The 27,770-nt window shown below is 36.5% G+C and overlaps 1 protein-coding gene across 8 annotated transcripts in view; it reads right to left on the reverse strand.

Moving 5' to 3' along the window:
* Positions 1-27,770, reverse strand: part of ADGRB3 (adhesion G protein-coupled receptor B3) — an 857,936-nt gene that overhangs the window by 11,950 nt on the left and 818,216 nt on the right. For all 8 annotated transcript variants that reach the window (XM_017345224.4, XM_002714524.6, XM_089333072.1 and 5 more), the window contains 4 exons: positions 26,391-26,486; positions 24,529-24,568; positions 18,180-18,823; positions 5,903-5,938 (listed from right to left, as the gene is read on the reverse strand). In XM_017345224.4, coding sequence (XP_017200713.1) covers positions 5,903-5,938; positions 18,180-18,823; positions 24,529-24,568; positions 26,391-26,486 — 816 coding nt within the window. The remainder of the gene's footprint in view (positions 1-5,902; positions 5,939-18,179; positions 18,824-24,528; positions 24,569-26,390; positions 26,487-27,770) is intronic.

Here is a 27,770-nt window from a genome sequence, read left to right on the forward strand (position 1 = left end):
AGTTACATGAAAAACTCAGTTTAGGGGGCCGGCGCTGTGGTGTAGCACGTAAAGCTGCTGCCTGCAGTGCCGGCATCCCATATGGGCCTGCGTTTGAGTCCTGGCTGCTCTACTTCTGATCCATCTCACTGCTATGGCCTGGGAAAGCAGTAGAAGATGGTCCAAGTCCTTGGCCTCTGCACCCACGTGGGAGGCCTGAAGAAGCTCCTAGCTCCTGGCTTAGGATTGGTGCATCTCTGGCCATTGTGGCCAACTGGGGAGTGAACCAGCGGATAGAAGACCTTTCTCTGTCTCTCCGCCTCTCCTTCTCTCTGAGTAACTCTGACTTTCAAATTAAAAAAAAAAAAAAAAAAAAAAAAAAAAAACTCAGTTTATAACTCAGTTTTTTTAGTCTTGTAATGATGGTAAAATTCTAATACATGTGGTTTTTTAACTTAAATAAATAGATGTTTTTTGATTGATGATATCTACAGAATTCAGGCTCCTTTATTATAATGCCCATCAGTATTAAAGGCTTCTTTTGCAGTAAAGATAAACACATTGTAATTAGTGTTCCTTCCACTCAGATTAATATCTCACATTTTTTGAAGCTGTGAATGAATCCTCGTCCTGAGAACACCACCAGCCTAGCTGCGTGGAAATATTCTCTCCCGAGTAGCTTATTTCCTTAAAGTTTCTATTTTTGTAATTTAAGAGAAGCAGTCTTTGCAACATTTTAATTCTTGATATTAGAGGAAAAAAAAAGGTAGGTTATAAAATACATTCATAGTATTTCAGATATTTGACTAAAAAATGAGGACACAACATAACCCTCCAGGAAACTCTCCTAGCTTCTTTAAGTACTCGGAAGATGCCGAGTCTGAGAGATTTGGATCTGGAAAAATTTATGTTTGGATCCCAGTTCCATCACTTTCAAATTGTGTGGTCTGACACATGAAATCCAATCTCCTTTTACAGGCAGTTTTAGTAATCAGACTTACCTCGCAGAGTTATTTTGAAGATAAAAAGAAAAGGATAAAAAGCACTTAGCACTGGACTACACTGATAAGAGCCACTTAGGAAATGGCAGGCATTGTTATATTTCTTAATCCTCACAATAACTGTGGGAGATAGGAGGCATTACCTCCACTTTACTGATTAGGAAACTAAAGCTTAAAAAGGAAAGTCTCACAAACTTACAGGAGTGGATAGCTGGAATCCCTTCTGAATCCCAACTCAGTTCTCTTTGTATGCTGTCTTACATGCATCTCAAAGATTCAAAAAGCACTCAACTTTTATATTTTTAGGTTTCTGATTATGACTGATTCAGGCGGAATACGACTGAACAAATGTAAGATGGATTATACCTTCAGAAGTGAGCCCATAATCTCTAGATATTGATTCGGTCTGCAACTCTCCCATAGAACTGTAATTATGTTTTTAAGGCCTGGTCTTCACACTTGTCTCTGAACATCTCTTTGGTAGTGACTTACTTATCTACATATCTTTGACACTTACACAATGTCTGGAATTCAGCTGGTGATCAACAAATGTGTACTGAATAAATGAAATGAGTAAGATAACATAGATGTAGAGCAGGGAAAGTACCATTGAAGTGTTGTCTTGGAATAGAAACCATCTTTTACAAACTGTTTGGAGGTTTTCACTTTTAAATCAGAATTATGAATCATGGAGTTAGGGTTTAAGTTGGAAAGATAAGTAAGAGATATTCTTGCATATGGACTTTTTGAAACTGAGAGAAACTATCAAAATAAGTTGGAGAATCTCTGAATTATAAACTTTAGAGTATAGTGCCTGGAAATCACTGCCTGAGAGGAACTAGAATCAGATTTGTCTGAATTACTTTTTCTAGTCTTAGAGTTTTATACAGTGCCATTGTCCATTATCCACTGCTTTGTATATGAGCACTTTTTCAGAGTGGGCTATCTTAAGTCAACATCAGAACTCCTAATAGCGAATAAATGCATACCGTAGGAATTAAGATTAACTTTTAAAGTTGTATTCTAAGCTTTCCGTAGCCATAGTCACACTGTGTCCTTAAGATAGTGCCTGTAGCCCTGTGAATGACGTCTGATATTTCATGGTTCTATATTTCAAGTGTGTTTGTACTTGAATAAATATGTTTCCATGGTTTAAGAGAAACTAAACAAAGGGTTTGAAAAAAAAATGAGTGTATGTTTTTTATTTTGCTGCTGTCAATCAAGAGTATATTTGGCTTTAAATACATGATTTTGCAAGAGTTTAAATTTAGTAACATAAAAAAGATGGATATAGTCTATGACCAAATTGCTCAAACTTTTCCTCCAAAAGTGCTACGGACTGCACTTACTACTGGGGTCAGGGAGAAAGCAGGAAGGGCCTATTATGAACAAGACATTTCTGATTTTGATACTAACACAAATTTTACCCTTTATGTATTAGTTTAGCTGGTTGCAATGATATAAAATTAATATAAAATAATGTTTTTAACTTGACCGTGTTTGCCCTAAACTTCCAATAAAATTTCCTGTCCCCACAAAGATGGAGCATAACTATCTATGTCTTTTTTTGCTATCTGCCCTCAACCACTATCCCCTCAGTTTGAGAAGATGAATTTAGTGGGTGTGAGGGGGCTACATGATTGTCACAGAAGATGTGATAAGATATAGCTCTGTGCTTTTAGAAGAAAAGGTGAAAGTACAAATATTTCTATCCATAGATGTTTAACAGGAATGCAGACTATTATCTATTCACAGTTTCACAGTGCATGTCTAATTGCATTTCTGGGAAGTCCTTGATCTTTGTTTCAACCTAAGCCAATTTAAACAACCTGCCTAACATTTATTATTCAATATCCTGTTAGGCACCTTAATTGCATAGTATTAAAGTGGAACCTATCCTAAATATATGTCTCCATGATTTCCCTGATTGTATTACTGGTACTAGCAGAAGTCCAAGGTCATAACTGCAGAGTCATCTCTTTTCTGCTCTTTTACTCTATGTTCAAGAACCAAATTCTACAGATTCTGTCTCTGTAGCATCTCTGTGCTACTTTTTCCACAATGTCCAGGCAGAGGACTTTAACATTTCTATGACCAGACACTAGTATTCATAATTCAACTTCCTCTTTCACCCTATTACAATCTATCCTCCATATTACTGAAATATTAATATTTCTAAAATCCTGTTCATAGTAAATCACTCTAAAAAGACAAGCAAAACAAAGTACAATAGAAATCCTTAGCAACAGTTAGTAACAGGTTTGGTAAAAACTCCTTCTGCTGGGGTGCAAGAGATACTTTCAAAATTACCCTCTTTATCTATTATTTTCATTCTTAGACCCTAGTTTAAGTGCACTTTGACTTGCTTCTTGTTTCTTGGGCATGCTGCACATGATCATACTTCCATGCCTTTTCCTCTTAGAATTTTTACCTACTATTTGTACCTCCTCAAGTTATATCTGATATGAATATCTTTGAAATACAATGTGGCTATCTTGGAAGTGCCGCCTCCATACTTATCCACTGTCTATACTAGTCTCTGCCTTAACTCAGGTATGACTTCTTGTTAAAATGAACTGCATTGAAAAACAATTTTATTTTCTATTATTCATTCAACAAAAATGTATTGAATGCTTACTATGTACCAGGATCTGTACTTGTAGCTGGAAATACAAATGCAGTGAGGTATTTAGTGACTGAACATAGGAATAATCATCACAGTATTGTCTGAATACTTTCTGGAAAGCAAGAATCAATGTTTATGATTTATGACTCAATGCATTGCTCTATTTGTTTAAGAAATGCAGTGTTGTTCTGCAGATTAGCTATATTAAAGGAGCTTTGCCCTAGGTATAACATTACCTAGCCACAGTGTTTCATAAATATATGAGTTGAAAAAATATTATTATCATGAACAGACTCTGGGGAGTGTGTTAACCTTTAAACCTGAAAAAGGGAAGATGCTTTCTGGAGTCTAGGAGATAGTCCTTCAATAGTAAAGCTTTTAAACTGGCCACTGCATGGTTAAGTTTGCTGGGGGACAAGTCAGGTTAACAAACTTCACATAAATTTCATCCAGCCTGAACTAAAAAGGGGAAAGGCTGAACTCTTCCTCAAGGATCACCTTTAGCAAATAATTAGACTATCCATTTTGAAATTTCTCAACATCTGAGATATCTGCCACATACCTGTGATTGCACATGAAGCAAAAAGGAATAGCATTAAGTGATAGCAAAAAATAAATATTTTTTCTGATAAGAAAAGGTAATATATCAAAGTTCCCCTGCTCAAACTTTGGCACCTACAGTAATCATGCCATAACTACAGTAACTAAAGGGCTACAGAAAATGCCCAGGTCCTTGTGCTGTACTTTCTTTCCATTATTAGCAAATGCTTTGTTAATACTGTGGTTTTATGTGTGGGACATAAGGAAGAAGTATCAGCTGAAGGAATCTGCTACCAGTTGCCATAGAGAACAGACAAAAAAAGAACAGTTTGTCTAATGCTCCCAACAACACAGCATGATTAGATTTCTTTTGAGTGCTTGTGGTTATATAACTTTGGTTGGTTTCACTGAGGTTTAGTTTTAGATCTAGGTTTTTACTATAATTTGCCACTGATGCCTAGTGGGCTAATTCACACCTCCTTTTCTTTGTACTAATGTAACAACTCATTGCTTTTAGGACAAAAATATAAATGATATGGCCTTCTATTTTAGGCAAACTAAACAATTGGTAGGAAAAAGCCTTAAAATACATGATTGAAACAGACGCTAAATAATAAACAGGTGAAGAATTCTGAATATTTTCTATTCAAATTTATAGTCTTGATATTTTTCTGCTAAAAAACTTTGGATGCAGTGAAAGATACATCCTACGCCAGGCTACCACAGAGACTCTATAGGAGCACTAAAATTTGATATTTATTAAGGTCAGATTCTTTGTCATTTCTTTGTTCTTGTAGTCTGAACTAGTACCAAAAAACAGTTTTCTTTGAATCCCACTCAAGGTAAGACCACTGCTCATCACTGAAGTAAATAAAAATAAGTTCCACTTTTCACACAGACTGCACATTGTAGTATGACAACACTCATCTACATGAACGAAATGATTAAATTAAGATTTCCCACATTCCAGGAAGCTTCTGTAATTTTGGAAACATCAGTTAAACGTATCAAGTTCTATGTATGTATCACAAGGGTACAAATATGCTGGAGTAATTTATAATGTATTATATGCAATTATGTCAGCAGGCTAGAAATCATATCCAATTATCAAAAATGCATTTATGTGATGATGAGACATCATTAATTTTATGCTTAGCATAAGTTGCTCAAATGGTATGATTTTGGCATTTTCCAGCATCAATATTCAAGCATTAATATAAATTCAATGTAAATTAGAAAAATGAAAATCTTTATCTTGTTTACATGTGTGAAAAGGCATTTCTAAACACAGAAGCACATTGAACCAACACTTGCTATTGGAATCATGAACCTGAATGTATCACAGAGAACCTAAACAACAAGAATCAGAACAAAAAGCAAGTAAGTCCCAGAAAAAGCCTAGCTAATCAGTCTAAATGTCCTCACAGGATCTCTTCAGGTGATTACTAGAATGAAAGGAAGAAAAACATTTTAAATGTAAAAGTCAGGAAACAACAACTTTGATTCCCACCATAAATGTTCTTCCTAGCATTTATATCTTACTTTTCCAGAAAATTTCATTTTAGTATACACTTTAAGCAGTTAGTGCTCTTTCTACAATTATCTATACAGTATGGATTTTAATTAAAAATGTTTGACTTATTTAATCAAACTAGTAGTACCTCCACTAAGCTACACAGAGTAACATATTTAAGGAGTTATATATCAAGTTTTAATTCACATAATTAAAATTATAAAAGAATTCCCAGAAGCTTACCTCAAAGTCAAGGTCTGAATATCGTGATTTTCTTCTCTGATAGCCAGTGTTTTTAGAGAGAATGAGAAAATCAATAGTTATGCTTAATCATTCAAACAAAATGAAAAACATTTTCAATTATCCTGCTTTTTTGTATTATACAAATTTCCTTCCCGTAAAAACACGAACATTTTTATGATTCCAATATATTACATCATATTATTCCATTTTAACTTTGAGCTTACTTTAAACAGAGTAACATAATACCGAATATTTCTGATGTTGATTTCTTAATCCTAATTTTCAGTAAGGAGAGGTTTTTCCTATGAAAATGTACACAAACATTTCAATCCTGAAACAATTGTTTTACTATGGCAAAAATAGAAATACAGAGGGTTAAATATTAAATGGGGGAAAAAAACCAACTACCTCAAGATCTCCCACCCACCAATATCTAGATTACATTTCTATGAAATTCCACCTGGCCCTCTGTGTAAATCCCAAAGTTCCTGTAGTTTTATGCACACATTTCTTGGAATCTGATAGTCCTCCATGACAGGAAAGTCCTCCTAATTGCTGGCCCTTAGGAACTGAAGTATTTGCTCTAATTCAATAAAACCAATAACAAATATTCCATACCCCAGGAAAATGCAGATATAAATGTTTCAGAGTGTTCCTCTACAGCTCTGAATCTGTTTAACCATTCCCGAATCTCGTTATAGATAAATATGCATTAATGAAATAAAGTAATTAGGCAGTAGGCTTGATAAAATCAGGAAACATTATTAAAATGAAATTAATGCAATCTCATGTGATGACATGATTTTCATGATGTTGGTGTGGGGAAAGTATTTTTCGTATCTGCTCCAGGAAGCTACTGGGATCTTAAATTGGCTGAGGTTCAGAGGGATGATTCTGATAAACTTGCAAAAAGCCTTTCAGATTTTCAGAGAACAAAGCAAATATCCATCATAGATTTTAAAACCTTTTATTATATTTTTTGGAGGAAGTGGTGATGAAATGCATGGTGTATAATAAATATTTAAAGCAAGAAATACTTATAGGCAGCTGGGAAATATGTAAACCATTTGGCAAACTTCTGTTCTACTTTTCTCCCTGCTCCCCTCATAGTACCTGCAGTCTTAACTTCACTACCTGAGGAGAGAATCATATGCAAGACAGGAGATGTAAGAGATTCTGTCCTATCTTGTCACTGGTGAACATTAGGCAACAAAGGAAAGCAAAAATGTAGTTTATTGAAAACTGTGATCAAATCTCTGCAGCTGGGCTTCCCATTGTTATTACTAAACCAGAACCTCACTGTGTAACTTACTACCCAAAGCACATTTCTGCAGACCGAAGAGGATACAACAAAATAAATGTTTTGTTTTAAAAAGGTGGAAAACTTCTGAAATTATTTTATTTTGGTGCAGTTGTTTAGAACTGAGAATACAGATGCAAGTGCAATCAAAGAGAGAGCAGAAAGGAGACTGCTTTATTAAATGGAAACTTAGCATGTTGATCTCATTTTGTCCTTGTCTCCAACAACACCCTGGCTTCTTCCTGGTGACATCCCAGAAGCAGCAAAGTATGTGGGAAGGCACTGAAGCCAGCCCTCCTTTGCCATCACCCTGCTATTGTTATCTAACTGTGCTGTCTAAAAATCAGGCTCCGACATACTGCACCACACTTTGCAGCAATATGCTAGACTAAATGTCAGTGTTTCCATTCTACTGTTGGATCCTTTGCTTTCTTGGCACTGTGACTCAGCACGACGTTTTTGTAAGTATACATTAAGCAAAATTCTGTCTTAATACAGTAAAATCCTAGCATGAAAACACTTAGTTTTAAGCAGTTATACAACATTAGTCATGAGCACCACATTGCATTTGAAAATTAGAGTGAAATCTTATGAAAAAGGTATAGCTAGCTCAACAGTTAACAGGGCCTTCTGCTACATGTGCTGAGTGGTTCTTTGTTGCCAGAGGTGGCCATGAGCATATGCTCCCCTGCTTATCTCTGAACGCAGGGCTGTGTTGCCTGAAAACTGGAAACGTTGATGAGTACATGTCACCAAAGGCTACATATTTCAGAAGCAAGAGCAAAAGATGAGAACCTAGAAGAACACCAGAGATAGATTTTGCTTCTGAGAACAGATGTCAGCTAAGTCGATGTGAAATATGGAAAAGAAAATGGATGCACTCCTGCAAATAGATCTCTCCCTCTATTTAATTTTATTAAAATTAAATTGTAATATAAGGGTATAGTGGAACTGGCAGTCTTGAAGGATTAGACTAAGTAATGAACAAATGTAGCAAACAGATTTTAATCAAAAGAGCCTAAAGACGGGAGTGGTGGCAGGTGGCATGGAGTGTGTGTGTCAGTGGATGTGAAATAAAGCAGTGAAGAAATCAGAGAGTGAGGCAAAATATGAGAAGTTTTTTTTTTTTTTTGAATCCAAAGGAGCTAAAAATTCATGTAATCTTATTCAAATATCCACAACACTGACCAAGTATTTCAACCTTTGTTTATAAGGTGCTTTCATATTTGGACACAGTAACCACCCTGTGGGATGGTCAAGGAAAATATTATTTATTATCTCCATTGCACGAATGAGACAACTAAGGACAAACACCAATGTTACCTCAGAAGTAAGCAAATGAGTGGGCTTGAGACTCAGCTCTTCTGACTCGAACACTGGGGTTTTTTTTTTGTTGTTGTTGCTGTTTTTCCCTACTACCTCACACTATCTGCTCAGTGACAGAAGGGTAAAATTTTATAGCCAGGATGCTTGTGATATTTGGCCTCTGATAGTTAATAGAACTCAGTGAGAATAATTTAGATGATCCAGGCAGTCTTAGGCTGATAGCAGAGGGACAGAGATGCTATCTAAGCATGAAACGAGGTCAAGTAGATTAACTTTCACATGTCAGTTGTATTCTGAAAAAGAAAACCTATGTTGAGTAAAGTCAGTTGAATATCATTCTAATGTAGGATAGTTCATGAGTGATGATAAAATAATAGTAGCATGCTTATCTACCTCCAGATGTGATTCTTCCATTGCAAAATATAGTTTATTTTTAGGAAGTATTGAGCATTGGGAACATGATAGTATAAGAAAAGAAATAGAGTTTTTAATTTTGTCAGTTTTGTTCTGTTTCCACTCATGATATAAAGACAATATATTGGAATGTTTTTCAAAGTACTGGAGTTTGTTGAAGTTGTGGCTGACTTACATCTTCTGGGCTCTCTGGAATGCTATAGTAAGGTATGAAAGTGGTTAGAAATAATGGCTATATGTTTAAAAATGAAAATTAATTAGGAAAGGTGATTTTGCCATATAACAGGTTTTCTGATAAGCTGATGATTGCAAAAATGCTACATGTAAACTTAAAGTAAGCCAGCATGATACTGAAATATTTTATGAAGTTTTAGGTCCCTCTATTTAAGTGTCCCCACTTTCTCAAATAACTTGATAAAGATAATGCTTTTTGTCACAATAGATGATGTTCTTCTATTCTGTTTCCTATCTCTAATTTCCTACTTAGAACTGCATCCGAACTCCAATTCCATTCTCAATACTCTATGAAAATCCTTCTTGTCAATGATCTCTAAGCTTCAACTTATAAAATTCCAAATTCAATTTCTATCCTTATTAGACTCTTGGTGCTTTTGTAAGTTATCCACTTTTTCTTTTATTTATTGGTTGATTGATTTTCATCTACTTGGAAGATGGGGAGAGGAAGGGGGGAAGAAAGGGAAGGAGAGAGAGAGAGAGAGAATATCTTTCTTATTTTTAATTTTTATTTTTTTATTTTTTTTGACAGGCAGAGTGGACAGTGAGAGAGAGACAGAGAGAAAGGCCTTCCTTTGCCGTTGGTTCACCCTCCAATGGCCTCCGCGTCTGGCACGCTGTGGCCGGCGCACCGCCCCGATCCGATGGCAGGAGCCAGGTACTTCTCCTGGTCTCCCATGGGGTGCAGGGCGCAAGCACTTGGGCCATCCTCCACTGCACTCCCTGGCCACAGCAGAGAGCTGGCCTGGAAGAGGGACAACCGGGACAGAATCCGGCACCCCGACCGGGACTAGAACCTGGTGTGCCGGCGCCGCAAGGCGGAGGATTAGCCTAGTGAGCTGCGGCGCCGGCCATATCTTTCATTCACTGGTTCATACCCCAAATGCCCTGCAACAGCCAGGATCTGAACTCAGGTGCCTGGAACTTTTTCCAGGTCTCCAAGATGGGAGGAACCCAAATAATTAAGCACTCTCTGTCATGTCCCAGAGGCATTATCAGGAAGTCAGATGGGGAGCAGAGGCAGGACTTGAAACCATACACTCCCATCTGGGATGTGAATGTCCCAAGCATCAACTTAACCCTTGTACCACAATGCCTACCCTGATCACTTTTTTCTTTTAAAAACAGTTCATTTCTCAGTTTTATCTTTTTCCCTCTTACTTGGTACAGCTCATTTTCAAGTTCCTCTTGTTGGCTCTCTCTCATATTCCTGCTTTCTTAATGTTGATTTCCTTAGTAATCATCTTTCTCATATTGTCTCCTGGATAACATAATTAACTCCTAGGATTTTAAACACTATCATTTAAGCTCCAAACATCCTTTTCTTCATCATAGCTTTCTCATCCTACAGAATGCTGACTATCTAGTTGGTCAAGTCCAATATTTAAGAAACTTTGTCACTTATGCCTTCATTCATTCCTGTTCTTCATATTCCTGATCAAATCCACCAATACCTGCTCTCTGTTGTATCACTGAAATATGTCTTGATCTTGCCATTCCTTTCTACCTACACTTTTAAAAGGATAAAAAGATTTTATTTATTTATTTGAGAGGTAGAGTTACAGACAGTGAGAGGGAGAGACAGAGAGAAAAGGTCTTTCAGGCTGGTTCACTCCCCAAATGGCCACAATGGCCAGAGCTGGGCCAATCTGAAACCAGGAGCTTCTTCCAGGTCTTCCACATGGGTACAGGGCCCCAAGAGCTTGGGCCATCTTCCATTGCTTTCCCAGGCCATACCAAAGAACTGGATAGGAAGTGGAGCAGCCGGGTTTCAAACCAGCACCCATATGGGATGCTGGTGCTGCAGGCACAGGTTTAACCTACTGCGCTAGAGCGCTGGCCCTTCCCTCAACCTAAACGTTCACCTCAACACAAAGTTGCTCTCATTTCTTGTCTGGATTACTTTACTATCTTTCTAGCTGTACTTTTCAGTCCCTCTTCTATCATCACTGGCTCCTAATCCTTCTTCTTCTAAACCACAAAAGCAATGGATGGATGGATGGATACATGGATGGACGGATGGAGGTTTGTGTGGATGGGTGGTTAGAGAAATGATCACGACAATCTCTTGCTTAACAGTCTTCATTCACTAACATCGTTTTACAAGGCCTCTTCTTCCTATTCCAACTTCATCTTAAGTAGCTCTCCCCTAGCTACACGGATCTTCTGAGCCTATGAGAATATGCCAAGCTCTTTCCTACACTAAGGCCTTGCACTTGCAGTTTCTTTTGCCTGTTTTATTATCTTACTCCCACATTTCCTCCCAGGCACTGTTACGTGTCAACTGTGTTTCATCCTCCACACAGTACTCTCAAAGGCCTCTCAGACAACCTTATCTAAGGAAGGCTCTCCTTCACATTACAAGGTTACTCCCCAATACAATTCACTTGTTTAATAGCTAATAATATGCCTCTCCTTTAGAATTTCTTCTCCACAGGGACAGGAAGCATGTCCATCTTTATCATGTTTAAATATATCCAGCATCTAGAATAGGGTATTGCACAATAGTAGACATTCACAAAAGTATTGTTATGTGATTAAAGAAGCTTTACTATGGTAACCAAGAATGTTCAAAAGAATAAGACTTTGTGCTGTTTTTGCTGCTGCTTTTCTCAGGAATATTTTGGGAAAATCTGGAGAAACAGATGGACTAAATGTACAAAGAAAAATCATTATGAAAGGATCAATTGATAGCCAAGGGAATCAAGAGAATTTACAGGAAGGTGGGCTTATGAATAACAGACAGGAAAATTCTATAGGGTGATTTAAAAGTATAAAAATGTACAACAGCATGAGGCTATTCAGAGGAATACTTAGTGTATGCATAGAGCCTTCTCTTCATGTCTGAGTCTTGTAAAATGATGAATAATTTTTCAAAGGGAATACTTCATTGTTTTTGTCTCTGCAAATTAAGCTCGACAAGACATTAGAAGATTCACAGCAAGTAATAAATTTCACTAACTAATGAATGGCAATATGACTGCCATTAAAAGTTCCTATTACAGGGTGAGCAATGAACCCATGTGCAAGGAGAAAGCTTTGATAGCAAAATCCATTAAAAATAGCTGTGGAAATGAAGTCTGAGACTAATTAATTTTTAAAAAAATGACTTTTATTAAATAATTTTGCTTGCATGCCTATATAAAAGGCAAAATTCCCTAATCCAAGAGCAAAACAAAACAGCAGAGGACAGTAAAAATTCCTTTCACCAGACCTACATGAGAAAAAAAAAGTAAGAAAGAAAAAGTTGTTTCTGTTCATGGTCAATTTTATAATGGCTTCTATTAGTGACACAGTTTCCCAGTTCCCAAGTGAGGCAATAATATTTTGTCTAATATCCCAAATATTGATTTAACATGCTAGCACTCAAGCTTGTTTGCAGAAATTTAGGATGCAACAGTAATGACATAATAATACCACAACTTTATATCTGAAGTACTCCTTATGATCCTCAAAGGATTATCATGTACATTAGCTAATTCTAACCTCACAACAGCAATAAGGGAGGCACCTGTGATATGACATTATCACTAAAACATTTTATGTTGAAAAACAATTATGCTGAGAGGTCTATAAATGGCATATAAAAATTTAGCCCAGAATGGTGTCTTTCTACCCACTTAGAAATTGAGTTAGATTTAGAAACTGAGAAGGTTTTCATATATATACATAGCTAAGCTTATATACACAGTCAGAAATACTGGAGCTGGAAACATTTCTGCTTTTGATAAATAATTTTATAATATATTATTAAATCTTATCAGGTATTAAAATATTTTATAACTAAGAAAATTAAGTATGATTTATCAGGGGAACAACAGAGATGATATGATATGTTACATTAGAATAAAATGTTCCTCAAACATTCCAAAAAGGGGCCCTGAAGGTAACTCAGCAATTAGCAGGAGAGGCCAATATACTGCAGGGGCTGGAGGAGAGGAGGCAGTATTGTCTAACCCCAGGGATTAAACCACCTGGCACCTGGCATGAGCTTGGAAGCACAGTGACAACTGCAGCTAAAGAGACACAAAAATGCTGCCAGAGCAGAAGGCGCGAGGGAGAAATAGCCTAGGTTTCTTCTTTCTCCCCTGAAAACCTCCAATTTCTCAATGCTTCCTGTTAGCTGAACCCAGACAAAAGTCAGTGGCACGGGAAATGGAATCAGTCCAGAGAGGTATGGGGAGAAAGCACAGAGGAGGGATCACGCACCAAACAGGCCCAGGACATAACATGAACTGGGAAGACTTCTGAGAGTGACAGTGTTTACTATTTAGAACTAACAGCTGTGCCCTAACTGTACTTCAGTGACTGAAAACAAACACTGATCTCTCTTCTTACAGTGATATACCTATTTTTTTGAAACCATACCCCAATTTTTTTTTTTGGAATCATAACCCAAGATTTAAATAAATTGCAAAGAGCTTGAGAACTATGATACTTTTGTTCTTTCTTGCTCCAGAGCAAAAACTTGGTGTGTTTTTTTTTGTTGCTATATTTTCTCTACATGCACAATACACACATATTTTGATAAATAACTTAAGGTGAATGATCAAAGTGCTGGCAACAATGTAACTCTTCTTAACAATGAAGTTAGGGCTGGAGCCACGGTTAAGAAAATTCCTACTGGGGCTGCCATTATGGCAAGCCAGTAAAGCTGCCACTTCTGACACCAGCATCTCACATGGGCGCCTGTTTGTGTCCCAGTTGCTCCACTTCCAGTAGAGCTCCTTGCTAATGTGCCAGGCAAAGCACTGGAAGATGGCCCAAGCACTTGGGCCCCTGCATTCATGTGGGAGATCTGGATGAAGCTCCTGACTCCTGGTTTCTACCTGGTTTCCCCTGACCATTGTGGCCATTTGGGGAGTGAACCAGTAGTCTCTTTCTTTCTCTCTCTCTGTCTCTCTCTCCCCCTCCCTCCCTCCCTCCCTCTCTCTCTGTAACTCTTTCAAGTAAACAAAAACATCTTTTTTAAAAAAGAGAAATTCCATCATATTATTATTTCAATTATTCCATAATTGCAGAAACTCTAAATCTAAAAATTTCAGAATTGCTTAACAAGTCCAATCTGGGAATGACTACCCTTAGGATGACAGCACATTACAAGAAATAAAGAAAACAGGGTGATATTCGGCACAGAGAAAACATGAATATGCTTTCATACTAAGAACATTCACTGATTTTTTAGACATTTTACACCCAAGGATTGGGGATTAGCTGAATAAATTCTCCTGGAAGCCTGCGTCTTTCTGCTGGTGCTACCTTCCTGGTTGGGGAGCCTCCCTCTTCTCCGTTGCTTTCTGCTTGTTTGAATAAATACTTCTATCCACTCACCCAATCAAGTCTGGTTGGCTTTCTTTTTCTCTCTTTCAACTCCTGTTTTTTCTCACTTGTACTTTTCTCATGAATAAAAAATTCTATACTTTGTTAGCTTTCACCTTCTTTTCCATCTTCCCTTCACCATTCCCATGATAGCAATTTGGCAAAACCAGCTCCTCTGGAGGAAATTCCTGCATTAATATGAGCAGCTTTGTGGCACATCACTGAAAGGCTACTGAAGCACACCTGGCCATACTCTGCTCTGTCATTTTCGCAGGCTGGACATTACTGTGATTTTAATCTCCTTTCTTACTCTGAGGGAAAAGACTTACATTATCACTTAGGTCTCACATAACCTGTACATTCACCCACTTTGATCTTCATATTATCTTCTAAGGCTCAAGACATCTCATGATACTCTGCATACCCACTGTTCCTATGGATATGTAGCCATCTTGCTCCTTTTCCCAATTATTGTTAGAATATCTTCCTTCCCTCTTCATCTTGCAGATACAGTCTAGCACAGCTGACAACTCTACTGACAATGCATCACTCAGCTCAAAGAGAAAGCCATCCCACTGACTTTATCTTCATGGATCACAGTACCACTGCTAAGATTTTTCAGTTGTATGCACTAATGGGACAAAAGCTTTTTCCATTTCATGTCTTTATTCACCATAGGACCAAGTGTCTGAGAAGGGTTCAAACGAACTTTAAAGTTACCTTCATGCTAATGTTCAGGCTCATTATTGTCTCTTCTAGACAGCATAAAACTGATCAGGACAGGAAGATTCTATTCCTAGATTTGCTATACACTTGTTCTGTAACCTTGAACAAATGACTTTACTTTGAAGATTATAACAATTTATCCATTGCACAGAAGTGTTGTGAAGATTAATTAATTCATGTTTTTAAGGTGATTTGAGGATCTGCTAAAGAAAGATGCTACATAAATGCTAATTTTATTATTCACTCTCACATCTATATATTCACTTTCAGATGTCTGCTAAAATGGTCACCCTAAGCAATTATAAACTATTAAGCTCTTTTAAGGGCTGAAAATGAGGACCTAAAACTTCATTGTGAATCTTGGATTTACTTGCTTTCGAGCTTTAAGTCTTGTAATCTCCAGGCCATTTAAATGCAGATCTTTTGGCTGAATCATAGTTACCTGTGATGCTTATACTTAATAATTAAGATACAAAGACTTGGAAAACATATAAACTGAGCAAAGCAGTACTTGGAAATAGTCTATTGTTCAAGCCACATACATTGTATAATATCAAACCCAGCAAGATTTATAGGCTTCTAAATGTAAAACATTTTTATATCCAAAGTATTTTAATGAAATGCCATTCAAACTTCTTTAACACATTGAAAAGAACTATTTTATGGAGAAAGTTCTGTAGAGTCATTATAGATACTTGGGATGTTATGTTATTATTTGTGTACTCACTGAAAGTCATTTTAAAAACTTTTGGAATTTTACATAAACATTTTGTAGTTTGTGCTTATGTGGTTATTATTGTAGCAGTCCTGCTAGTCTCTGAGGTATGCAAGTAACGAATAGAGAAACAGTAATTATTATACTAATTTAGAAGAATGGAATGATTTTGTCCAGGGGGAAGTCCCAGCTACTCTGGAGTTGAACTTGGCCTTGTTACCCCTATCTTTGCCTTTGATTCTAAAAAATGATTCTGACCTAGTTATCCTTGGAAACTTTTATCTGTTCGAGGTTACATAGGACTTATTCTAGATTTTGCCAGCCTCCTCATTTTGGTCTAGAATTCCCTTGATCCAACTGAGAAAAACCTTAAAATTACATTATTCATCGTGTTTCTTCAGCCTATTTATCTTGAACTAGTAGGAGGAATGGCTTTGGGAAGGAGATAGGAACATCGTGTCTACTTGTGGACACTAGCATATACAATTATCAGGATAACTCTGATGGAAGGGGCAGGCTACCAATTACGATGTCTCTCTCTATAGTATCTAATGCAGTGACTTATTATATGAAATAACCAGCAGTATGTACAGAAGAATACATTTATTACCTTGTATTCTGACCATATGGATCAGCAGCAGGGTTACAACAAAATTTCAAGGTAAAAGATTTAAGAGTCACATACAAATTATTAATAGGATATAGTTCTTACTTGAATAATTCTAATGCAACATGAATGATATTAATAGCTGTTAGCTACTCTCTACTTTACTTTATGGTCAGAAAAGAAGCTGAGAGAAGTTTGCATTTTTTGTCTCCTGGTGGATATATGAAGCATACAGCCATCTGGTTGAAGTTTAGAATCCTAACTCTGGGCATGCTCAGATAACCTCCTTCCTGACAATTCACAATTTAAGGCTAAAAACTTTAGTGGTCATCAATCTGTAAAAGTTAGGAGCAAAACATCTAGTCTGACATTTTTAATGATAATTAGAGTTTATAATCAGTGTAATAGTGGGACTCAGAAAAACATTCCAATTTTCTTTGTAATAGCTGCTCTTACACAGAAGATCCAGATCTCCCTTTATGACATAACTCGATCAACCACAAGGATCTCTGGTGTACCAGAAATATCATGAGGATCTTTGTTTTCCTTTATGTGCTTTACTTTGCTCCAAAAAGGACAAAATTAGGAATGATAGGTAATGTTTTCTTTGTCAACAGGATTGCATGGATGGGAACAGTGTCTGCAAATAACTGACAGAATTAAAAAGGAGAGAATGGTCCAACATGGGAAGTGGGATACACAGTAGACTCATAGAATGGCAGATGTCCTAAACAGCACTCTGGCCTCAGAATCGGCCCTTAAGGCATTTGGATCTGGCCAAAAAAAAAACAAAAAAACCCATGATATTATTTCAGGCATGGAAAGCCAAGACACGCTGGCAAACAACAACAACAACAACAACCTAAATGAAACATCTTGGTGAGTGAGATCCCAGCAGAAAGAATGGGCCATCAAAGAAGGAGGTACCTTTCTCTGAAGGGAGGAGAGAACTTCCACTTTGAATATGGCCTTGTCTAAATAAGATTGGAGTTGGTGAACTCAAGAGGCTTCCATTGCCTTGGCAGCTCAAGAGCCTCAGGTGATTACTGACGTCATAAATAAGAGTGTCAATTGTTAAATCAACAATGGGAATCACTGTGCACCTGCTTCCCATGCCTTTAATTTGTACTATGAGAATTAATGGTAAAACTACTACTCAAACAGTACTCTATACTTTGTGTGTCTTTGTGGGTATAGTCTGTTGAAATCTTTACTTAGTATATAGTAAGTTGATTTTCTGTATATAGAGATAATTGAAAATGAATCATGATTAAGAATGGGATGGGAGAAGGAGTGGGAGATGGGATGGTTGCAAGTGGGAGGGAGGTTATGGAGGGAAAAGCTGCTATAATTCAAAAGTTGTACTTTGGAAATTTATATTTACTAAATAAAAGTTGAAAAGAAAAAAATTGGAGAGCTCTTTAGAAAAAAGGAAAGAAAGAAAACATGATTTTGAATAAAGAAATTCTAATGCACTACTGGAAAACACTATGTCCATAATCTTAATTTCTTCATGCCCGAAATTCTGATAAGACAGATAACTAAAAAAGCCAGTGTAAATCTTCTCCTCCACCAGTATCACATGAACCAATCAATTATTACATCTAATATGTACATTTAGTTTTCTATTACTCACCTCTAAAGAACTCATTGATATTGTGGATCCAGTTTCACTTCTTGACAGTCCTGCATTATCATCCAACTCAGAGGCCATGAAATTCTTCACAGCTGTGCGAGGCTCAAAGGGCAAACTCTGCATATGTTCCTGGGGTGCAAGATGCTGATCTAGGTTCATATTGAACTGGTCCATTACAGGGGGATTCATATTAAATTCGGGATTCACTTTGTAGTGCAATAGCCTTTCATGGGGCAAGGTTTCCATGCCAATATTCATCTTACTTTCCTCCTTCATTGATGGCTGAGTATTTACAGAACTTCTGGGCATCACAATATAGTCACTTTCCATCATTCTTTCTTGAGGATGGACTATGTCCATATCAGCGCCTCTTAAATTATCATCCGTACATAGATACACAGTTCTCCGCAATTCACTATTCTCTTTCTTAAGACATTGATTGCCCAGCTCATTCATACTCATGGGCATGTGCAGACCTGTGGGTTGCTGGATGATGACTTTGGAAATGACATTGCCAGGCAATGTTGAATAGCTTAGCCCTTCAGGGTTCGTTCCCTTTTCTTCCTCATCATCATTTAGAGAAATCCTGGACAGTGTTCCTGTTATTGTTGCTGCTCGGCAAGGACCAATATCTTTATGAAGAACTGTAAATTAAAACACAAAAGTTCATAAATGAAAGTTAGTGTTTATTTTTTATGACTATAGTATGTTGTCTCTCTTCCTACTGAACAATTTCCTTATAAAAATAAGTCACAGAAAAATTACATATCTACTTGTGTATATATGGTTCAGATTACTTATTCACTCTTTATTGATTCTGTTTGCCTTCATAGATCTCAGGTTGCCCACAGCTAAAGCATAACCTAAAGTTGATTAATGGGCTTTCAACAATCCCACTGCCTTCTCCTTCTCCCAAAACAGCTCTTCATACATTTTCAGGATAATGGCAGATTACCAAGAGAAGTTTTCTCCGTCAATCTACTCACAGTTTTTCTATAAAATTATGGATACAATCAATAAATTTGACTTTTTTCTTAAAGTCTCTTCCTTTAAAGTGTTCTGTAAGTTTTATTCATTAAAATATTTCTTAAAAGAGATAATTAATGAGAACTGACCAGAAATCTCTCCCAAAACTACACATGTTGAAAATTAATGAGCATTTATCCATTGAAGTCCACATACTCAAGGTACATACAGGATTTTAAAAAAATGTAATCTTAAATCCTACATAGGAACAACAAGAATTTTTTGTGCAAGATCAATACATGTACTTGAATACCCTTGAAAATGTATTTAAATGCCAAAATGCCAAATTAATTTAAGCAAAAAATAAAAAGACTTTATAATCCTCTGAAGATTCCATTCTATTTTAAGCCTGAAAAATAGTGATTTAGGAAAAAAATGATTATTTGTACAATGAAGGAGAGTAACTAAAATGACAAACTGAATCAAAACAAACCAATAAACAAAAGGGTTCATAATTCTTCATGAAAATATATTTTTGAAATTTCTTCCCTTTTTGGGCCTCTGTATAAAAAAGTAATATTGTATGGATAAGAGAGACAAAACAACTCAAAAAGAATCTTTGTTGTGAATAGCTGTCAGTTCCAAGCATGTGAAAGAAGATAATGAAGAAATATTTGTGGTGACTTTGGTACTGAAAGTATACAAAAGAGCACTGAGTGAAAATTGGCTCAACATGCACACCTAATATCATCCTATTTATAAAGTCAAGCAGTTGACATTTAAAATTTCATTAGCTCTAGAAAACTGAAATATTTGGTTTCTTGTCTCCTTGTCAAAATTTAATTTATACTGAATTGTATCTATTGTTATCTAATTTTCAAATAGAATCATAATTATTGGAGCCACAGCTGTGGTGTAGCAGGTAAAGTCACTGCCTGCAGTGCCGGCATCCCATATGGGTGACCATTCGAGTCCCAGCTGTTCCACTTCTGATCCAGCTCTCTCCTTGGCCTAGGAAAGCAGTACAAGATGGCGCAAGTGCTTGGGCCCCTGCACTCATGTGGGAGACCTGGAAGAAGCTCCCATCTCCTGGCTTAGAATTGGCCCAGCTCTGGCAGTTCCAGCCATTTAGAGAGTGAACCAACAGACAGAAGACCTCTGCCTCTCTCGCTCTGCTTCTACCTCTCTCTGTAACTGCCTTTCAAGTAAATAAATAAATCTTTAAAAATAAAAAGAATCATAATTATGTGCATTAGAATAAAAATTGAAAACAGAAGATTATAAATGTCTTTCCCTACCAAAATCTTTCAAATTATTTCAAAACATGCATTATTTTCTGTGGTAACTAATAGAGTACCTAAAAGGTAATCTATAGAACTGAAATTGACATTTTGAGACTCAATGATTCTTTATAGCCCTTGTCTCGACTGTTGAGGAACAATGTTTTTTTCTTCATAGTATTTGTTGAACTCTTTAGTTAGTGTAAGGTTAATCTTATGAGTATAAAATAAACAAAAAATAGATCTTTGTAAAAATTAAGAATGGGAATAGGAGAGAGAGGAGGAAGAAGAGTGGGAGCGTGGGTAGGAGAGAGGGTGGGGTAGGAAGTACCACTATGTTCCTGAATCTGTATATAAGAAATACATAAAACTTGTACATTAAATCAAATTAAATAAAAAACAAAAATGTCATGGAAAATGGAAAAAATGCATCATTTGTATAATATATGTTAACTTTAGATACAGTGTGTTTTGTTCTCATATTTGTGTCTTTTTATTTTAGACAGTAAAAAAATCACAATAAATCTACATGTAGATATTTTACAATTAATCTACAATTTGGCCGTGTCTTGTTTGTAACCATTATATAATAAAAAAGTAGGAGAAACATCTAAAATTCTTAATATAATATCCAGTAATGTATTTTGATTTTTAAGAAAAAGCATACATAAATATGTCGAGGAATAAAATATGTTAAATGAATAGATTTAATGATATTCTGAATAAAATATCTGAAATATCTCCAGTTAGGTAACATATTTTTAATTCTTTATTTCATACAGAACTTAATCCAAGATGTATAAAAATAAACTTGAAGGAAAATTATAAGAATCTATTATATTGCATTATGTATTTATATATAATTTTACTTTTATTAATCTAAATTATAAATAAGTTTTAGTACTGAGTATTGACTTCATAAACTGAATTTGTATGAAAAACATTTATTTTTGTACAGGTTTAACATGAGTTATTATTAGCAATTTTAAAAATGATACAACCATGTTTATTGACAATTTCTATATAGACTAAATATTTGGGGAAATGTAACTATTTTTACAAAGTAGTATCTCCCCTGTATGAGAGACTGCCTGCCTGTCAGACTTGCTTAAACTGTACATCCACATTTAGAAAATGCAACATAGACGCATCCACACAATCTACTCAGGAAAACATGATGTTGAAGTGATGAGACTTTCGAATACAATTAATCAAGTTGTTAAAGGTAGTACGCAAACGAAAACCAAACCAAAGAAAAAAGCACCTGGATATTTTGCATAATCAGATGTATACTCTACCTTTTAGGAAAGTTAATTTCAACACAAATTGGAGAAAGTTTCTTCAGAGTCCATTAATTTTTTTTTAAGATTTATTTATTTATTTGAAAGCAAAGTTACAGAGAGAAGGAGGCAGAGGGAGAAAGGTCTTTTATCTGCTAGTTCACTCAATAGTTGGCTGCAATGGCCAGAACTGCGCTGATCCAAAGCCAGAAGCCAGGAGCTTCCTCCAGGTCTCTCACGCGGGTGCAGAGGCCTGAGGACTTGGGCCATCTTCCACTGCTTTCCCAGGCCATACCAGAGAGCAGGATTGGAAGTGGGGCAGCCAAGACTTGAACTAGCACCCCATACGGGATGCCGGCACTGTAGGCAGCGGCTTTATCCGTTATGCCACAGCTCCAACCTCCAGAGTCCATTGAGACTTTAAAATTGAATGTTATTTCAATACATACAGACATTTTCTAATAAGCTAAACTAAAAAGGGCACCAATCAAAAATACAGAAAATAAAACCATTTAAAAGTTTTAATTATGTACATTTCACAGTACTCTAATAAGTTTCTGAATAATACTAAGATTGCTGTTGTGGAAACTATACTTTGATTAGCACTGGTTTAATGTTAATAGTTATTAAAGAAGGAACTGTCTTCTTTTGGACTGCCTTTCTAGCAAAGAGAATTATAAAGAGTACAAAAAAAGTTCAAAAGAATTGAGGGTAGAAGATTGGAGATTAAATACCTAATAATTATAAATAAATTCAGGCTTTTGGGACCCGACAAATTACATCTCATCTTGGATGTAAATGTGGTTTGTGAACAGTTACTGTGGGGGAAAGAATAAAGGGAAATGTTTTATAAATTATCCAAAGAAAGAAATGGTAGACTCTGGAAAGTAAACACTCATGAGATTGTATCTTGTCAACATTTTGTTACATTTTCTTTCTTTCTTTTTTTTTTTTTTTTTTTTTTTTGACAGATAGAGATAGACAGTGAGAGAGAGGGACAGAGGGAAAGATATTCCTTGCGTTGGTTCACCCTGCAAGTGGCTGCTACGGCTGGCGCTGTGCCGCCGAAGCCAGGAGCCATGTTCTTCTTCCTGGTCTCCCACGTGGGTGCAGGCGCCCAAGCACTTGGGCCATCCTCCACTGCCTTCCTGGGCCACAGCAGAGAGCTGGACTGGAAGAGGAGCAACCGGGACTAGAACCCAGTGCCCATATGGGATGCCAGCGCTGCAGGCAGAGGATTAGCCAAGTGAGCCATGGCGCTGGCACCCCATTTTGTTACATTTTCAACAAGACATGATTTCTAATTCTCTGCACAGGTCTACTATGAGTTTCTCAATCACAACAGTTATTTTACTGCTCTACTATAACCATACTCTACATATTTTGATAAATTCAGGAAGGAGAAGATGAGATTTTTCTATCACATTGTTGTGCCCATGACAAAAAACTGTGATCTAAAATTCACTGTAGATGTTTAGTAGCTAAAAGATAGATCTGGAAACCTCTCACAGAGAGAATGTGCTGGAGGGCAGAGGCTGCCACACTGAACACAGAATGGTTCTAGCTTAGGTCTGTTGCCATTCAATACCTTTCAAAGAAGTTTCAAAGTTTCAAGGAAGCTCAGACTGTATTCTCATCACATTTTCAATGGTTAATCTCAAATGGGTGGTATGCTAACCTGAAAGTAGTAAGTTAACAGCAGAAATAAAAGCAAGTGTCAGATTTTCCCCCCAGAGAAAACATATCCAAAACAGAACTTTTAAATAATCTTAGACTTGGGGAAGTCCTGGCAGTTTTTAAAAAAGTCTTAGGAAATTTAGAAGACAAGTTGACACTGGTACTGAAATAGAAATCATACTAAAATGTAGATGACATTAATAATATTGTTATTATATATTACTATATATAATAACATTAATATTATTAATAATAATATTCTTATTATTATAAGAACCAATTGTGATAAATGCTAGGCAAGTATAAATAAGAAGGTATACATTTGGATACCCTAGTTTAAAATTACTGATGGACTGGAGGCTACCTCAGTTACCGTGCCTGGAAGGAATCAGTGATGAGACATGACTTGTACAATCTGGAGAAAAATGACTTGAATTGGGCTAATGATTGTTGCTATCAGATATTGTGTATTTAGATCAAATAGGTATCCAATTTTGTTTTAGAATGCAGCACTAATACCAATGAATAAAAAATAAAATGAGGTAATTTTTCCTATGGAGGATTTTCAAACAACTGAACTACCCAATGAGACACGTAGTTTTCTTTAAAACTCCTACGCCATCCATCTACTGTGGTGAGAATTTAGTCACAGACTGAAGAACAATGGAATTTCAGTACTCTAAGCAGATGTGCTGCATGGAATCTCCTGGTGCTCTCTAAAAACATAATAACCATCACACACACACACACACACACACACACAGGTATCTTAGGCTTACAACAACCCAGGTTCCATGCATGACAAAACTGAGTCACAGAGAGGCTAACCTTACACTCAACAGGCATTTTTCAGTGCAATCAGTCTTTTGCCTCCACATCAGTTTTTCTCTCCTGTCATGGGGCTCTGAATGAACCATTCTTAGTTTCTCTATTATTCCTCCTCTCTCTTTCTCTCTGTCTCTCTCCTTTATGGCTTTCCCTCCACACACACATTTCTGCTGGTACAATGCTTCCACTTCAAAAATTTTATTTACTCATGCACATGAATATGTGAGACATAAACTTTACCATTTTTATTAAAATAAATATTCAAGAAATAACTCAATATTCCTAAAGATTATATTTTCAAAATCCAAATATTCTTACCTGATCGGCAAGCAATGTCTACATCCTTTTCAAAGTCTGTCTGTAACAAAAAATAATAAGGCATAGATCATCATTTAATGAAGACCTCAAGTGCATTTTACTAATCAAATTATCTGAAATGCACAGATATCTGACTAGGCAGTACCAGTTAATTGTTTTGTGCAAAGCTTTCAAAAGTATTTCCTAGAGACCAAATGTTGAATAAAATCAATGGAAACTTGGAATAAAAAGTTTAATAAAGCAACACAATACCTAGTGTCATCTTTAGTCTGGAAACTGACAATCCTATGTAAAAGAACAGAATTTTATAGTAATTCCCTAACCATAACAAGTAGATTAGTATTTGCATTATCAAGAATCTTCTTAAATGCTTTTGACAATTATTTTTAAATAATCAATCTGAATATAATTTTTGTAATGTAACATCTTAAAATACGCGTGTGTCAAACCCTTAATATTCAAACTAGACTCTTCTAATGATTCATTTTCACTGAAATGTGACAGCAGGATTTCAGGTGTAGAAACGAAATTAAAGATTAAACATTATTCATCTGACCTGGAACCTGCTAAGGTTTAGCTCTATCATCATACTTCCCTTCACTTTCTTGTTCATTCTTGAACAAATGAGCTGATTTTTAATTGGCAAAATTAAATTTGGTTGCCTTAAATAAGTTCTACCAATCATATACCTTTACCCAGAAATATTTTACATATTTTAAAAAATATTTTTAAGTCAGAGATTTGAGGAATTATCTCTTTGCTCTTAATAAGAAAGTAATGATTCTTTCTCAAGTCCTACTTAGAACATTTAGCCTATTTTTATGTCATGGAGGCCATAAAAAAGTTACTAGCAAAACAAATATAAAAATTTTTATATTCAATCCCTGCTTTTGATGATATAGTTTGAATCCTATCTCATTTCTAAAATACACAGGAGTGGTTATGTTTAAGTATCCCTTAATTCCAGTCAGAGCTCTTAGGAAAACTGGCTTTTCACCAGAAGGGTGGCTACTTCTTAGATTTCAGCACAAGGTTCTCATTGGACCCACCAATGACTGGGTCTCATCCCTGAGATTCTGATTTAATTGGTTTGGTGCATGAATTCTTTGTGGAGTATATTGTACAATCAAGGCCCAGAACCATGCTTCTAGAGTAATACAGGTTCATAGTGTTATAATATATATTTTTTTCTTTTCTTTTTTTTAAGACAGGCAGAGTGGACAGTGAGAGGGAGACAGAGAGAAAGGTCTTCCTTTGCCGTTGGTTCACCCTCCAATGGCCGCCGCGGCCGGCACACTGCGGCCGGCGCACCGCGTTGATCTGATGGCAGGAGCCAGGTACTTAACCTGGTCTCCCATGGGGTGCAGGGCCCAAGTACTTGGGCCATCCTCCACTGCACTCCCTGGCCTGGAAGAGGGGCAACTGGGACAGAATCCGGCGCCCCGACTGGGACTAGAACCTGGTGTGCCGGCGCCACAAGGCAGAGGATTAGCCTAGTGAGCCGCGGCGCCGGCTATAATATATTTTTAAAAGGCTACATACAAACAATTATCCCTAACTCCACGCAGGATGAAAATATTCTTCATTGTTATACAGAACCCCAACAGTCAACCTCACAGGGAGCTAAAAAAAAAAAACAAAAAACACAAACAAACAAAAAAAACAAACCCAAACAAACAAAAAAAACAAACCCAGACAATCTAGGCAGAATACTTATTTGACCCTAGAATTCCAAAACTGTTACTAAACTAAAGCCAGAGTCACTCAAAATGGGGTTTTGCTACTATCTTACTGACAAGGATTTTTGTTTATCCCCTTGAAAATTCATGACTTCATTAACAGAGGGGAAAATAAAAGCTCACCATGATTTGAGCATGCCCATTAGGAAAAGAACTTGAAGAATCAGCATTGATTGGATCCTGACAGTTTCTCAATCGACATCGAAATGCATCCTGAACCTGTGGGAGGGAAAAACCACATTAATTTTCTTCTTTGTTGATAGTGACTGACACTGTCTATATTGATAATCAACTAAGAGAAACTGGTTATCTGTGCTTTTGTGATCTAATACCCATGTTGTTTATTTCTTAATACAAAAGCAGGTGCACCTGAACTTTGCTCTGTGCCAAGGCAATATGACACTTGCCATCATATGTAGAAGAAAGTATAAGGAACTCCTTAGCTCTCAAAATGGCTCTATCTGACTCAACCCCAATACTTGTTCCCAGAGGGAATATTTATTTCTACTGTTGCAAACATAAGTCTGTTTCTCGATGATAATTTTCTATTTGGGATGGCATAATCCTTGTAACGGCTTTAAACTTTGTGAAAAATGGGGTAATGAGTATCTTTTGATAGGGATTGCTTTAGGAGTTTTTCTTTTATGTTTCATGTAAGGGATCTTTGGGGAAACCATTTCTAGTCTCCTTCAAGTGCTATGTGCCCTGATGCAAAAACAGAGCACGATGAAACAAAAGAAAAACAAAACTGCTCTCTACTTCTGGTTGATTGTCTCAGAAACAAATTACTTAGCACATCTAATCTTCCTTCATATCTATTCATAATCATATAGTGAATGAAGAGCAAAGGAAGTTCTGAGAGCTTTACATTGAGTCCTTTAATAAAGAATGAGACAATATACATGAATGGCTGAACAGCAAACACAAGAAGTAATTGGCAGTTACTCTGATCAGATGATGCCTCAGCAGCAGCACATTCGTCCCACTTCCTGTGGTTCATTAGGCTCCTTACAAGCTGTTGACAGACATCTCCACAAGTAGCTATTATGCCAGGTCAATGGCAAGGTCATTTTACTAGTACTTTGTTTCCCTGGCTTCATAGAATGCCTATTCCCCTTCTTTGTTGTAACCACTTTTATTGAATGAAAAAATAAAGCACAGACTGTGTCATATTTCCACTATTATACGGAAGCATCATTATAGAGATTGCCAAGGTAAACATATACTGATCTTTCATATGAGAAGCACTAATATTAAATATCTTGCCACTATTTTCATGTGAGGGGGCATAATATACACATTAGCCAGAAGGAAAAAAATGGCAAAGAACACTGAGCTTATTGTTTTAGGCTCCTTCCTTGTCTATCACTCATTTCATATCATTAGCATTCTCTCTCCCAAACTTCGGGATCTGGAAAGTGACACTGAGTGTAATTACCACCATAGACTGGCCAGTCAGTCCAAAGAGACTTCCATTCACTTCCTTTCTCTTTCTCAGGTTCT

Source organism: Oryctolagus cuniculus, chromosome 5 (genome assembly GCF_051225735.1).
Source record: "Oryctolagus cuniculus isolate XC-2025 breed Fujian yellow rabbit chromosome 5, ASM5122573v1, whole genome shotgun sequence".
Lineage (NCBI taxonomy): Eukaryota > Metazoa > Chordata > Mammalia > Lagomorpha > Leporidae > Oryctolagus > Oryctolagus cuniculus.